At 36.4% G+C, this 16117-nt stretch overlaps 1 protein-coding gene across 1 annotated transcript in view; it reads right to left on the minus strand.

The window, feature by feature from the left end:
• PIK3C2G (phosphatidylinositol-4-phosphate 3-kinase catalytic subunit type 2 gamma) overlaps positions 1-16117 on the minus strand; it is a 216234-nt gene that overhangs the window by 135665 nt on the left and 64452 nt on the right. The window contains exons 12-14 of the mRNA XM_067289854.1: positions 11471-11602; positions 3471-3585; positions 1514-1644 (exon numbers count right to left, since the gene is read on the minus strand). Coding sequence (XP_067145955.1) covers positions 1514-1644; positions 3471-3585; positions 11471-11602 — 378 coding nt within the window. The remainder of the gene's footprint in view (positions 1-1513; positions 1645-3470; positions 3586-11470; positions 11603-16117) is intronic.

The following is a 16117-nucleotide window of genomic DNA, read 5'->3' on the forward strand; positions in this document are numbered from 1 at the left end:
CCTTCCTTCTCCTGGTCATTGATGAAGTTACTGAATAAAACTGGTCCCAACACTGAGTACTGAGGGACCCTACTACTGACTCATTTCCATTCTGAAAAGCCACCTTTAAACATCCAAACTTTGCCTTTAACCAGCTTTTCTCTAAACCCAGGGAAATCCTGTTTCTTTAACAATCTTTGATGTGGAACCTCACCAGAGCTTTTTGAGAGTTCAAATGCACTCTGTCCTCTGAATCCAAAATATCTATGTGACAACTTTCTACATGTGCAACAGGTCAGGGAGTCATGATTTCTATTCACAGAAGCTACATTGGCTCCTTCCTGATAGATTTCTCCATGCTTACCCAAACACTTAATGATCTTACTCCTTGTTAAATAGGCAACTATTTTACCATGGATAGAGGTAAGACTCATTGACCTGAAGTTCCCAAAATCACATCTGGAGCCCTTTCTGCAGGTGGGAATTGCGTTGGCAACTTGCCAGCACTCCAGCACGGTGGCTATTTGCAATAAAATACTGATCTCCCAGTCATTCTTAAAAATAAAATAAAACATAACCAAATCTCAGATACCATGTTTAATAACAAATAATTTTAAATTTCATCCTGCCTTTTCAAAAGTTGAAGTGAATGTTAAATATACTTTTTTCCTTTTGTATAAAGGAATTATTTTCTTTTCTAAAAAACAGAAATCAGCACAGAAAAATCTTCTTTACAGCTGCATCATATCACACTGGGAGGGCTGAAGTGGCTTTAAGTTATTTAGTTGTTGGACAACTAATGCATCTTTCGGTCTTTGATCATGGATTAATTAATACAATTAACTGTGACTGGTATAATAGCTCTCTGTAAGCACATATGTTCCTAATTCCACTGTGGTTACATCTAAAATTGTTACTTTATGTAGTACTTAATGCTACTAGATAATGTAACCTACACATATCTGGGGTTACTAATTTGCATTAGTATACACAGTGTGTTTTTGTTTATCTTTGTCCTTATATGCCTCTATGAAAGCAAAATTTTGCATACTCCTTTCCTTGTTTATAAAGGAACTTGACAAAGATTGTCCTTCTAATGATTATGTACTATTTAGCTACTGTGGCTTCACAGTTTGAGCTTATTATTACTAAGGGATGCTGATTTTCATAGAACCTGAAGGCTTTCTTGCTAATATTGATGCAGACTTATTGTTGAAAACTGCATCACCTGAAAATCTTGTTTTAAATCAGAAACTTGTTTCTCGCTTCAAGGATGTGAAAAGATAAAAGAACAGAAAGGGGAAAAAAAAACAGCCATTTTCTAAATCAGTAAAACACAGTGCCACCTCCAAGGGCTTATTTAGGCTTCACCGTGATCTCTTCTCTTATTTACAGGTGTTACTTTCTCAAATGAACCATGCTAGGCTCCTTCAGAGGAAAATTTCATTTTTAAAGAATGGGATACATCTAACTGTGATCAATAGTGTAAGTACAGTAAGCCAAGAGTCAGCAGGGCTATCTGGGTACAACTTACAGCAAGAGAGAATGTGTCTGCGAAAGTCTTGCAATATGCTTCAGGCACTCCTTAGTTGGCTCTTCAAAATCATCTCTTTTCTCTTCAGGTTCAGGTTGAATGAACTCCAAGTTAGTTTCTGGAAAGTCAATCTTTAAAAAAAAAAGAGAGAGAGAAAAGAGAGAGAGAGAGAGAGTCGGGTATCCTTTTAGCAATATATACTCTCAGATACAATTATTCATAAATGTTATCTCAGACTTGTACAGGAAGTATACAAAATAGGCAAGGAAGAAAAGAGGATAATTCTCTGAGAATGTTCACTGCATGTAATATATATTACATAAATATATTGGTGACAAACCCAACCCGCCAAAGTCAGTGGGAGTTGTGTCACTGATTTTCCTAGGAGAATTTCATCCACTGTATTTCAGCTTTATTAGAACTGCATGAATTCAAGGCTTAAGTTGTTTTTTCCTTTTTCCCTCCCTTCCTAGTTCTTAATGAGAGATGGATCTGAAATGGAAAGCTTCTATTAACACCAGTTTTTTTTTTCCCAAAGAATGCAAAAAGAATTCATATATGCAGTTTGTCAGTGTCAAAGAAGGGAATCAGGTTTCTGATTTCAGCTCTGGATGTTCAATTTCATATATATCATACAGCATCTACTGATTTTTCATTCTTTGCACATCCAGATGGGCCTCAGAAATGCAAAGTTTTAGAGTAATGTTTTTTAAGATACAGAGGAAGAAAAAAACATTCAATCAAAGTTATAAAGCTTGAGGTGTTTGGGGATCTGAATACAGAATTTGGTGAAAATTCAGATTATTCTTTAAAATCCAGCTCAACTTGCACATACAACTTTGGCCTATTAGCTCACACTGTAATAGGGGCACTACTGTAAGTAGGATAAATGGATCTCTTACCTATATACTTGATACATATCTCTCTTCTAAAAGTTAAGAAAAGAATTCCTTATAAAACACAAGTGTCATGCCAGTAACATCAGAAAAGCTATTTTTATGGCAGTATTTCCAGCATGTTCACAGAGCCTGATACTGTCATGTACATGGGAATAATTGAGAATGAGCAGGAAAAAAAGGAGAGACCCTCCCGTCTGGTTTCTTTCAGCAGAGAGAGATTATAAATTAGTAGCCATCTACTTTTTCGATTTTCTTTCATTATTAATAAGAGAGAGCTATTTTAAGGAGTCTTCTTTGACTGAGCTCCTCAGACTAGAAAATTCCTATTTGCTTGTCTATTAAAAATAGCACTTTTTTAGACTAGCCTCATTGATCTGTATTATCTGCTTTTATGTGTTATTTGCCAATAATAAATCAACTTTTTAATATAGAAAAAATTGGCTTTGCCCTTGAAGTATCCAGTTACTAATTCAACCTGGAAAAGTAACAGAACTACCAAGCAGACTTAATGCATTTTCAATACTCAGAGCCCTATTCTACCCAGAGTTAGGAGGTACTTAGCACGTAGTCATGGAGGGAGAGCTATACTGATACATACTGATGTTTTGCATGTAGCTACTTCCCTTACAGACCCTTTATGCTACTCAGTTTAATTGCAAGCCATATGCTACTGTATGCTACATTTATATCGCCACATAGTTCAGTAGTGCTTGGAACAGAAGTTCAGATTTGAAAAGGCAGCTGTAAGTCAGGTACCAAGTCAGTAATTTGTGCCAAACTATTTCTGGAATGAAAATAATAAGAAAAATTACCCTTCTCTAGCCCTCACAGATGGTATTTGATATAGAAAGTATCATACATATTTGCCAGTGTGCAGAATTACACTCTTCCATCCCTTCGGAAAACCTTGTGACACAGAAGTAAAAATCTCTCTGAGAGTTGTAATGAAAATAAGATTTTTAATTTGTGTGGTCTTGATGAGCTGTGGGAACAACCATTTTTCCTAGACTTTGTTGGAAAACAACACTACCTTTGCTTTTTCATGGAATAATTCTTACCTGCAATGTTACTGGGGCTGCAATATCAGTACTGCAGATGCCTGGGGCAATCATCGTTGTTGGAAACGTGCTGTACAATGTCATGCTAAGCAGCACAGTTCCATGAATGAACCGCCTGCAAATGCCAATAAACACAGACAGAAATACTGCGTCAGTACTGGAGACAAGGTGAACAAGGATTATTGAAATTCTATCAAAAAACATGGAACTGGATGGCTTAAGAGATAAGTGACGGGAGATCAAGCCTTTTATCTTTACATGGCCAGTACAAACCTGGCCTAGATCAGCTGTGGTCACCCACTGATGGCCTCTATTGCTGTGGTAGCATCTGTTCTTTTCCAGGGATTACAACATGAGTGAAGGAGCCAATAAATTCCAGATCAGCTCTGAACTTTACCACTGACTTCTTGTGTGACATGGGCTGCCATTTAAGGTAGGTGTAAAATTAGGATTATACCATATTTCTATCTCAGGATTTCATTTTGGGGATAAATATGTTACAGACTGTGAGACACCAATAAACTATATTAGGTGGAGGTGGAGGGAGGAAAGGGCAGCATACGTTTATTCCACAGAAAGAAGAAACCCATGATAATCTACTGCAACCATAAAGGATCCTTGCTGGTTTTATCAGTCAGGCTGTGTAGATGGCAGGGAGGCAGAAGTACCCTACCTGAGTCTCTGCAGAGCTGCAAGGAGTTTGAGTGGGATACTTTTGTACCACGTGTTGCACATGGTCTTTGGACAGATGGAAGTTTATGGTCTCAAGTACCTGTCTGAACACTACATGCATAAATAAGTCTTATCAGAAACATGCATGAACGTAGTCTGCAGATAGGAAAACTAGCATGGTATACTAGGTCAACATACTTCAGTCTAGAGAATTTGAATAAAATCAGAAAGCTCAGATGCAAATTCTAATCATAATTAATCCACTTGAATTAAAAATATAGTACTTGAATAAAGATATAATACACTGGACTTGCCCATTAGCTTGTCCACATCTTAATAGTTACTGAGCGAAAGGTCAGAAATCTGATTATGTTGCACCTGTTTTCTTTTACTGACTGATAATTTTTATTACTATAATTCCAAGCACTGCTCAGTTGATCAAGCTGTGAACGAAAGAGCTAAATTCTCCTCTGCCCACTGCAACATATACAATTGGCCAGGTAAATGAGTTTTGAGTGCACAGATTTTACCAGAGGTGAGGATGTTAGAGGCACAAAAGAACCCAGATGGTTTTTCTGATCCCAGTGTGTTTGCAGCATTGCCAGAAAAAAAAAGTACATTTTGAACTGCAAACAGAAATAAATTGTTGCAAAGTCATCTGAAGAAGAAATAAGAAACTCCCGCAATGTCATTTTTAGTCAACAATCAGTGCAAAATCAAATTTAGGGCTAACTTTAGCTTTTCATTTCTGAAGCTATTAATGTTGTTAGTGCAACCATTTTATTTTATTGGAAGAGCACAGCTCAGAAGGATTAAAGACAACGACATTTTCTAAAGTTTCTTTTGCAATTGTAGGTACAGGTGTGGGGGGATGGAGGCAGAAAAAGGAACTGTGATGTGAACAAACAGTACACTGGTAAAACCAGTTGTGTGATATGAAGCCTTTCACATTTAGGTCACTGATGTGAATGTAGAACAGATCAAGGGTGGTTGAAACATGTTGTGATGTTTACCTGGATGATTTTTATTAAATGAGTTGCACCTCTTCAACCATTCCCTTGTGGACAGCTGTTTACATCATAATTTAGACCAAGTGGCACATTTGTTAGCAGGAGGAGGAGTAGCTGAAAACTGAATGAACATGAAGACTAAATTATCCTTTTGTGCTCTTATTACTGCCAATCACTATCATATTGTGCTCTAAAGCTACATGGGGCTTTAAAAAAGAATCCATACAGTGGTTCTTTCCTGGGAATCCTGGAAATTCGTTAGGTATAGGCAGATAAGAGAAGTAGCTCAGATGTCAGACGCAATGCAGAAGTGTTTAACTGAGGCTTTTCCAGAACTCATTATTTCAGCTCATTTGCAGCTTGTATAGAAGTGGTTAAAGATTGACCACGAAGATAAGGAAGAATAGGTAGATGGTCTTCTCAGAGTCCTAAGACCAGAGAAGCAGCAAAGGGATGTATCTTTGCTGGACTGAGAATGTTGTTGCTATGTAAAAGCAGATGATGGGATTGTGAGTAAAAACAGAGACATAAAACCACTTGGATAGCATGGAGATGATATTTCTTAGTAAAAATGAATGTTAGCTAGACACACATTTATCACCAGTATATAAACCATCCTAATATATATGTTTACAAATGAGTGAGCAGCTTATTCAGTTTCCATCAGTAAATCACTCTTTAGACTAAGTCTAGTCTGGAAACTCAAGAGACATCTGAAAAACATGTGAAGAGGTGTTCACCACTGAAATATGGCAAATTTTTGAGGCACAGCTTTCACTGAAAGTCTTTGGGGAACTGTATACACTACACAGCTAATATTCTGCAGGACTGAGTCTGCTTTTAGACAGAGAAATGAGACAATAACAGGGAGCCACACAGGCGAATAGAACAGGAACGTGGCATGTCATTATTTTTTGAAAAAGGAAAAGAAACAGGAGAGCATCCATGCAGAAAAGGAAGGATTCAACATCTAGAGCATGAAAACGATAATCTTTACTGATGAGAGAGATTCCTATCTCTGCTCCCTGGGACTGCTGATGAGCTCAGGCAGGTCACTCCCCATTCTGCCCCTCACTTTTCCCCTCTAAAACGTGAGGATAGTGTTGCTGACTTTTTTTTAAGTCTGTGCAAGAACTACAAATGATAACAGTCAAAGAGGATGGCTTCCATGAGGCAACTGGAAAAGTTCTCTTCAGCAGAAAGCATGTCAGAAGGCGAATACGCAAGTGCTGCTGTGTGCTTGCTGCCATTTATTTATTTATATGCTCATGCAAAGCCAGGGCAGATGGAAATCCCTGGAATCGCACAGGTTTCCAGCTCTCATTTATGACAGGAGCTGAAGTAAACTTCCCGGCTCATAACAGCACAAGAGCACAGCATGCTTTAAGGACAGCTCAAGTTATTCTAACTTACAAGTTCAACCTTGTGCCCTGAAGTCACATGAGAGACTTCACTCACGAAGCCCAGCAAGAGGAAAATTATGTTGCTTTCTCTCTCTGATTTGGAAATAAGAGTTCAAAATAAATTGTATTATTAGAATCAGTGAACTCAGAGCAATGGGCACTGTGGGAGACATTACATCTCCCAAATTGCCCCAATGATGGATTTTCGACTTGTTAATTAGCTCTGGATCTTTAAACTATTCAGCTCAAGAGACAAACAAGTTTTCCTGATGTGAAGGAACGGAAAGTTGGCACTCTGGTTTGCAAACACATTTTGAACAGCCTGTTGAGTTTAATAAGCTTTCTTGAGACAGTACACCACTAAGGGCCTTATTGGCACTGATTTAGGGATACAATCTATCCTATTTAAAGCCAACTATCTGATAAGGAGAAGAAATGGGGATGTAAAAGCTCACCTACTGGATAAGTAGGAAGCCCTGTTTTCATTCCCAAATGAATACAACATTAGAGTTACAGTTTAGACTGGACAAACCAGTAAAATGAGGGCAAAACATAGTACAAGAATAATGCAATTATCCCCAAACCTGACATTACAAACCTCAGCAATTCAGAGTTGAGGTTCAATTTAAAGGAAATTCAGAGCTGCTAAGCTATAAAAAAACCATAGCGTATTGGCCAAGCAGTCTTAATTCTGCCCTGGAATGATACCATGAAATAAATATTTTATCATAATTAAGAGTACTTGAACATTCTAGAACACTCAGAGATATAATTTTCATCTGTAAAGTAATGCTAAACGTCCTACAGACATATACAAGGACCACATTTTTCATTTCCATAATTTCTAGTTTAAATGACCTCCATAAATCTGAAGTAGCAGAATACTGCAAATATAAAATTACCAGATTATTCAAGACTTCTGAAACAAATTTGCTTCAGTTGTATTCCTAACTCTTTCACACTTTTTGTCCAAAAACCTATTGATGAAGTTAACAAAGAAATTTGTGAGCAATAATTTTAAGGTAAACAACTACATTTAGGCAAACATTGGAGAATTTTTGCAGAAAGTCAGTTTTGTAAAAAGTAAGAGCATTTGTAGATAAACATGCAAAGCTGATAAGCAATAATACAAGCATACATTTGATAAAGAGCACAGAAGGTGCCCAGTACATCCATCAGCTAGTCACATTTTAAACCAACAAGCTGCAAGAGAATGCTCAGAACAGTGTGAGACACTACTAGAATTCAGGAAATAATTTCAAACAAACAGATCTGAAATTTACTAACATCTACTCACTGACAAGTCTTTAATAGGAAAAAAAATGAAACAGGTCAAATTCATGAGATCATTTTTAGGGTTTGTGTGGTTTGAATATGGGCAGGGTATGGGGAAGCGATTGAGATGAGAAACAGATTGCTGAATAGTAAGTAATATGCTTGCTTTAAATAGTTTTTTTTTTATATATATATACTTCTCATACACTCTGCTTAGTTAATATTTTGTTCGGAGCAGGACTGGAATGTTAAAATCCCAGAGAAAAGTTATAGCCCTTTGATCTGGCAGGACTTTGATATGGTCCTGTCCATAAGGGTAAGCAGCTTTCCACACTTCTAGATACAGATGAAAGGGACTTGTACATATTATATGTTAAAATAAGAAATTGTTCAGCTTTTCTTAATCTTCAGTTTATACTAAAAATAAATAAGTAATTTGGTTATTAAGCTACAAAGTAGAGAACCACCATACAATGACAACAGCCATTTTCGAAGAGAAAATGGATAGTAAACTTACAGAGAGGAGTAAATTCACAGTCTATTAATATGTTTTTTGTTTTTTTTTGGTGCTAGATCACTTTAAGATCTTCAAGATTCCTAAGTAATATCTGAAATAGCAAAAAAAGATCATCTCAACTTATTTTTTTTTCTTTTTACATCAGTCACAGCCAGCTTGAATGGGATTCATGTGTTTATAATCAGAACAGGATATATTAGGGTAAAAATCAGGAACTGTATTTTAAAAAACTGTTTGACATTTATTTTCTTTTTCCACTTTTTAACAAAAAAAAGAAACTTTTTTTTAAAAAAAACGCTCTTGAATAGAGAAAAAGAGGCCACCCTCTCTTCTCCTCTTTACTGACCATGTGAAGAATGGCTCAGTGGTCGACTAGCACAAGGATTTGAAAAGGATGTTTGATGGCCCAGGCAAATACATCAGGGCTACTGACTTCTTCAAAGAGCTTATTTCTCTCCTTTGCACTATAAATTAAATCCTAGACCTGAGAATCAGTTAGGAATTTCTAAAGATTCAAATTAATTTATGTGAAAATTAGAAAAGTGGTATTTTCCATCTCAGAAATATTTTGTCAGAGATTTCCTAGCCAGATTTCTTTAATCTCTTTAGATACATTTGCAGAGTTTGTTCATCTAGAGACCATAATAGTATACTCTTTGCAATAGTACATGGTACTCTCCAATGTTAGCATGACAGGACAGGTGCAAATCTTTTCTTGGTACACACTTTCCCTTTCAGAAGTACTCCACTGAAATAAGTCTTGAAGTTTAGATTCATGCCAGGAGCAAGGTTTGGTTCATTGTTCATTGCTCACTTTATTAGTGTTTTCCTCAAAATTAGTGAGTTAAATTTAAAAAATGATTAATTTCTTTTTTTGTGAAATAGGAAATGGTCTCTCAAAGTCCTACTCTGGCTTCTCAATTGTTTCAGCTAACTAATAGTATTATCCATTCAGAAACACCTGACAGTTTTAAACTTGCCACTTTCTAAATAGTTAATCTTGAGAGCTAGTTTACTCTAGTAAAAAATATTCATGAGTATCAAAGGAAATGGAATAGCAGATGGGGTAAATGTTCAGATGTCTAAGTTTTACATTTCAGAAGGAATTTCAGGGGTACCCTTGTTTTTTCAATCAGTCTACCAATTCAAATCACGGTGAATGAATAATTTTGTGGACCTGTGGCTGACTAAAAGAGGAAAAAGCATTTAAGCTTCTTTGTGTTAGCAATTCCTATAACTGTTAATGACACAGCTAACATTAGGGGATGCTGCACATATTATTCCTAAATCATTCCTTCTCAAACACTTCAACCTTTATTTCTGCTTTGAAGGTCATTTCAGCAATGATCTGTACAATTACACAGGAGATGAAAGGAAAGTAACCTTGTATTCCCTTCATTGTGCTGACTGTGTAATGCCATGAAAGAATGGAACTGTTTTTCAGTAAAATTTTCAAAACTGCCTAGATGCCTTGGGGATCTACCTAACAAAAATCAGTATGCTTACTCTTAAGGCATACATGAAAAATGTATCATAGTAAGCTGAGGGGTTTCGAATCTTCCAAAAATCTTTGCTTTAGGACTTGAATATTGAGAAGAAAACTCTAGTACAACACAGGTCCTCAAGAAAAGGATGCTCAAATAGCCCGTTTACCTCCAAAGGTACCTAAGTGTTCTCCAGCTAAGGTCCCATGCCTAATGCTCAGCTTCTGCACATACTCAGCACACATCACCTTGCTGGGGCTAAGCACATTTCTAACACTTCAGTTCAAATCAGATTCTCAGCCAAGGTATTTTCTCTACGTATTTCACCCTAAGCATCAGAAAGATAGAAATATTCAAAATAAGCATAATGCATGTTTTTTTTTTTAAACACACACGGTGGAAGAGTGAGTGCTGTGCTCTTTTCTATAGACTAGCCTAACGAAAGAGTAAGAAAAAGTCATTGAATAAAATGCCTAAGCATTCTTTGGAGCAGAGACTTGATTCATGTTTCCTTCCTTCCTTCCTTCCTTCCTTCCTTCCTTCCTTCCTTCCAGCTAAGTGCTCTAATCACTAAGTCACAGAAACATGCTCTCTTTCTCTGAACAAATGAATCTTGAATTCTCTTCTGAAAAGACAGAAAAAGCCTCTAGCTCAGCCCAACCTACAGGCCGGTGTTTTAAGCCTCTCAGACTAAAAATTCAGTGGAACCTGGTGTCTTTCATATATAGTAAATGCATAAATGCAATTAGGGCTTTTTTTTTCTTTTTTTTTTTTTAAACAGAGGATGCCACCATATGCAGAAGCAGATGAAGAGGTCTTAAGATGATAAAAAGTGCTACAGCTGAGAGCTGGATGCTTACGCAGAAATTCGTGAGGCTTGAGCATATCTCTCTATTGCCCAACTTAGGCAGCTGTGCACTTTGCAATACAACTGTTGTGAATCTTATTCTGAGGCATACAGGGGACAGGGGTATGGAGTCTACATAAAAATTAAGTATTATTGTAATGGCTTGATCGAAACTTAAGATGTCTTAGTACTTCTAAAATACATTTAAGGTACTGCGAAAAATTTACTTTAAAGCTTTGCTTATGTATCACTACAGAGACACTCAAGTCTACAAGCCTCCTTAAACCCCTGTTACACTGAATGCTGTGTAGAAAAGGAGAAGTTAAAAAAGAAGATAAAGCTTCTACAGTGCTCTGTCGAGGGAAAGGTGCTCACTTTGGTCATCGCTAGCACTCCCACTTTTGACAGACTGAATGGACGTGAGAAAGGAAACCAGATTCAGAAAACAAACAATTGTGAACAAGCGGCAAAGCTGAGAAGGATACTGGAGAGATACAGGAAAGGGTACAGGAAGGCCTTTCAACAGACCTGAGGAGCTTTACTGTAAGTTAAATAGTTATGGAAGCCAAATTCAAAACCAATGTATTTGGAAGAACTCTTCGCAGAAAGAAAAGCTCGTGCATGGGGCTCTTACAGGCACATCAGGTACAGTTTACTGTAAGTTACTGTCTCAATCTTATTACAGCAAGGCTCTCAAATAAGTATTTCTGTGCTTTTATATTCCTCCCAAGTTGAATGCAATACTATTCAAGAATGCTCTTTTTTAAAGCTATCATACAAAACTGAACTTACTGTTTTGGATACAATGGGGAGCATGTCCAAGCAAGCACTTCTGTATTTTTAGAGGCACTGTTTACTCCAAGTAGTTTTATTGTCAGCATAGTCTCTCTCGGAAGAGCCTTTAATCGTAGAGGAAAGTTGATTCTAAAAGAAAATCCGAAAAGAGCAAAATTTTAAAAAGGATTTTAGCCCTGTTACATAACACATATATCAAGCCATATATTGCAAGGGTTTAATTATCTAAAGGAAAATGCAACTGACAAGTCCTTTCAACACACTGGCAAGCATTGCCAACAGTTAATGTGGGGTCAGAGTATGAGAGAAGAGGCATATAAAATCACTGAATCATATATAATCACTGAAATGGGTAATCACTGAGCTAAGAAAAGCAGGAACAGCTTTTGCCATACAATGGCCTTATCAATGAATGACTATTTCAGAAGAACCCACTAAGGACTGAATTGTAAACTAACAGTTATTGACCAGCTTATTGTCTTCAGAGACAAAGGCTACTTCTAATGAAATTAAGAGTGGAGGCAAATTTTGTCTTAAAAGCAACAAGTGATTCATGTTTTTCAGGGAGAAAATTCAGATATATCAGTATTCAGTTCAGCCTTGTACTGACCATCAGCAACTTGCTAGATAATTCAGTTTGTTTATATAGATTATATGAATTGGTTTTAAAATCTTAAATTACAACAATTCTAATAATTAAGATACTTTCACACTGTATGGAAAAATCATGTATGTGACTACCCCAGAGACGTTCCTCTTCTTCCTGAAGAGGAAGGTTATGGTGTAAGGTACATTTCTAATTTTTTCCATGTATATTCAGTGCAAACTTAAATTTCTCAACCGGAAAATGAGATTAATTACATTTTCTGTGTAAATAAAATCAATATTAAGAGCTAAGGGCTAAAAGAGTTATTCTGCATTGACAACATAAGCATTAAGAAAACAAAAAATTCTGCATAAACTTGAATCTAAACCTAGAATATAAATCTAAATAATACAAAGTGCATTAAATTTTCAGATACTCAATCTAGCTGGGCAGAACAATGCAACTTCCAGTGTTTTTAAAAATTAACAGTCTTAATTAAGCAGCAAGCATATGTAGAAATCAGTATTTAAAACATATAGTATCCTGGAAAACATAAGGATTATGGGTAACAGATTTGAGACAAAGCAGCAGTATAATGTAAAATTAGCATAAGATTTTACTCCTAGTTCTGTCACTACAAATCTGTCAAAATTCCATTGGCTTCAGAAAAGTTTCCTTGAATACACTCAGGAGTTACTGAAAGAAATTAGATCGTTCCAGCTGAAGTTCTCGAGTATTCCCAATTAACATTAATGTCAAGATTCAGATGATCAATCCTAAACATTTTGGAAATTATTCAAATTTGCATACCTCTTGCTTTGTGTAATAAAGCAAAACAGCAATTTCCCTCTCTAATTAACATCAACAGAATTAAGAAACAATTCTTAACTGTCTTCCCACGTGTCTTTATTTATAGCTTTAGATTCTGCTTTCCCTGTCTTATGCCCTCTCTCTTACTCATAATCAGTTAAAAACTATTTGGCAACTGAACTGTTATACATGCCATAGATAGCTTGTTCTCTGTCTTTTTATTTACAGGCCAACAACTCTGTCCACGTTACATAAAGCCACTCTACAGCAGCTACACTTAACTTTAAAGCATCATTAATACTTGCTATGAAGAGACAAAAATAAAAACAATACCTATACTTTCTAATACAGAATTTTTTAATGTTCTTTGTGAACTTGGAGCAATGAAACAAAATGCACAATATCTTTCTCACTGCAGAGAGCAGATGCTTGGCATAAGTTCTCTAGGATACAATATATGGCCTGATGTACATATGTAAGAAAAGAACCTAGAGACTTTAACAAGGGTCATATAACTTGAGACTTAAACCATGGGTCAAAGATGAGCAAAATTTTCCTTTCAATGACATGTGGTACACAACGAAGAAGGGGAATAGCTGCATTGTATTTAAGAACTTTGATTAATATATGTCTAAGCTTATCCGACTGGTGTTATCCTCCCTGACTGCCTGAGGTTAAGACAAATGGATGACTAAGAGGAAGAAAAAGGAAATGAAACGGTGGCCAGAAATAAGACATCTCGTGGGTGAACAATTTCAACAGTAGTAGAGAAGAACAGAGATGCTATTCACTGAGAAAGTGCTGTTTACAGACATTAGATAAAGTTATACAGCTGGTTTCCAAGGCTAAGGGCCTAATAGCCTAAGGGCACTCAAAACTGAAGAGCTCTTGGGCAACCCAGACTTTGCCCTGAGAGAGTATAAACTAAACAGACAAGCCAAACAAAATATGGGGAAGAGGGAAACCCAAAGCCAGGAAAGTATCTGAGGTGATGGATGGTAGGCTTAATGCTAATTCTATATTTCATGTCTGTAGGTTTAACGTAAATCATGGAGAACGGAAAAAGAGAGGAGATGGTGGAACAAAGATATTAAAAGCAGCTAGTTAATAAAAAAGGAAGAAAGTAATTAAGAAGTCTCAGTCATTGAAAAATGAAGGGGATGGGAAAATAAGATGGCAGCTTTTGGACTATGCAGACTATGTGCTAGATAGTATGAAGCTGTTCAAACTCTGCACCAAGGTGATTATCATACTTTTCAAAGTTAACATACAAACTCTAAAGCAAAAAGTACATTCCTAAAAAAGTATAAACCGCAAAAACACTAAATGAAACAACCGTGATAGGTACCAAATATTTCCCATCTTTTCTGTAAACATTCTGAGAAGGACTAAAGATGATAAAAGACTTTACCAGAAGCGTATGCTAAAACACAGTACCCCACCAGTTCAAGTTCAGACAGTAACTTGTTAAAGAACTTTAAAACACAAACTAATTAGATGAAAATCAACAAATAAAGTAAGTCTTACCTATTATAAGAACTCTCTGCCCAGATTCCTAATGATCAAAACACTGCTCTCCATTTTTCTATCCTGTTCCAGTCAGTCCTGATCTAAGATCTAAGATCAGGACTCATTTCAAATTAGCTAGGTTTATTTTTTGACCTGATTGACCCATAACTGGATGGTGACTAACTAGGTTAAGTTAGGTGACTTCCTAATGTAACAGAAGCTACTCCTGGTGGCCTTTTGTCACACACATTTTCAATGGCTGTGATCAACTGAAAATAACACATGAAAAAAAATGAAAGTAGCACTTTATGACTCAAGATGAGAAGTCTTACAGAAAAGAAATCTTGTCTGCCTTGCAAACTTTTCACGTGAACATATTCCTTCAGTTTCAGAAAGGTAGCTAAAATATAACCTAGAGTTAACACAGCTTAGTTACAATTTTGAGTGACTCAGACTTCCTATGATAAGAAATGGTGCCACTTGATGATGTGTAAAAACAACTGCAGTAACACTTACTTCATTAAGATATTCTGTTTTTTAATTAATTCCTGCTTCAGTTCTCACATAAAGTACTAAGGAGTGTTTATATACATATATTTATTGTATGGCAGCCAAACCAGCCTATCTTGAGCATGTTTTAAATTATGCCAGCTGGGCATGTAGTACCTCCAGTAATAATATGGCACCACACCTACTATTCCTTCTGTCTGCATGTTTCGAAATACTCTGAATATACAGATTATTCTGTCAAGTTTGGTGCTGTTTGTTCATTCTTTCTTATTGGGTTAGTAGTAGCACAAATATCAACAAACACATTCTCCCATACCGCACTGTGTGACAAGTATGTCATACTTTAAATAAATTAAAAACAAACATTTCCTTTCCTATGCATATTGTCGCAAAGAAAATATCTTATGGCATCATTTTCCTATTTAATATTCTGATACTGTACTGGAGTTGCACTGTGCTAAGCACAACATAGTAAAGCAGCTGGCCCATGTCTTTATGTGAAAACCTTCTGTTTTGTTGTTAAGTGCTGTGTCAGAATTGAAATGAGAGCAGAATCTATTGTCACAACCTTAACATGTTCATGTCCTGCAGGCAGTGTTTGCTTTGCAAACATCTGGTGCTGTGCAGAATCTGCCCTGCCAACCTAGGAGCACTGTAGTGACTCAAAGACCAGGAGGGAAAGCTCTTCCTGGAAGACTTAGCTGATTTAAAACACCCCATCTAGGTTTGCATTTTGGCTCAAAAATAGCCCTCATTTGCAAAAACTGTTTCTGGATACAAGCTAAAGCATACAAAAATAATGGCATATCTGGCGGCCTAGATTCTCAGCCTGTGCTTCTGGACCTCAGGTCATTAGGTCCACAAACCCTGCCCTCATGGTTTGAGGCTTACACAAATCTGGGCCAACCAGTTTTAGTTGAAAACCATGTAAATACCTTTGATGGTTAAAGGAAACATTGTGCAGCCTGCCAGACAGATACACATTTTTGGTTACGTAGTTTGGAATTGATTTGAATTACATTTTCAAAATGATTTTTGAAATCCAAGCTACAATAAAAAATATAAAGGAGCCCTTTCAAACTAATATTATCAAGTTTCATACAATTACAAACCTTGTTTCTGATGTCAAGAGCCTCCTTACAAGTATCTATGACCTACAGAGGAATTTGGTCTGCGTACTTCACTTTCTTTTTCCCAGGAGCTTTTTGATGTAATTGTAGGCATTTAAT

The sequence above is a fragment of the Apteryx mantelli genome, chromosome 1 (genome assembly GCF_036417845.1).
Source record: "Apteryx mantelli isolate bAptMan1 chromosome 1, bAptMan1.hap1, whole genome shotgun sequence".
Classification (NCBI taxonomy): Eukaryota; Metazoa; Chordata; class Aves; order Apterygiformes; family Apterygidae; genus Apteryx; species Apteryx mantelli.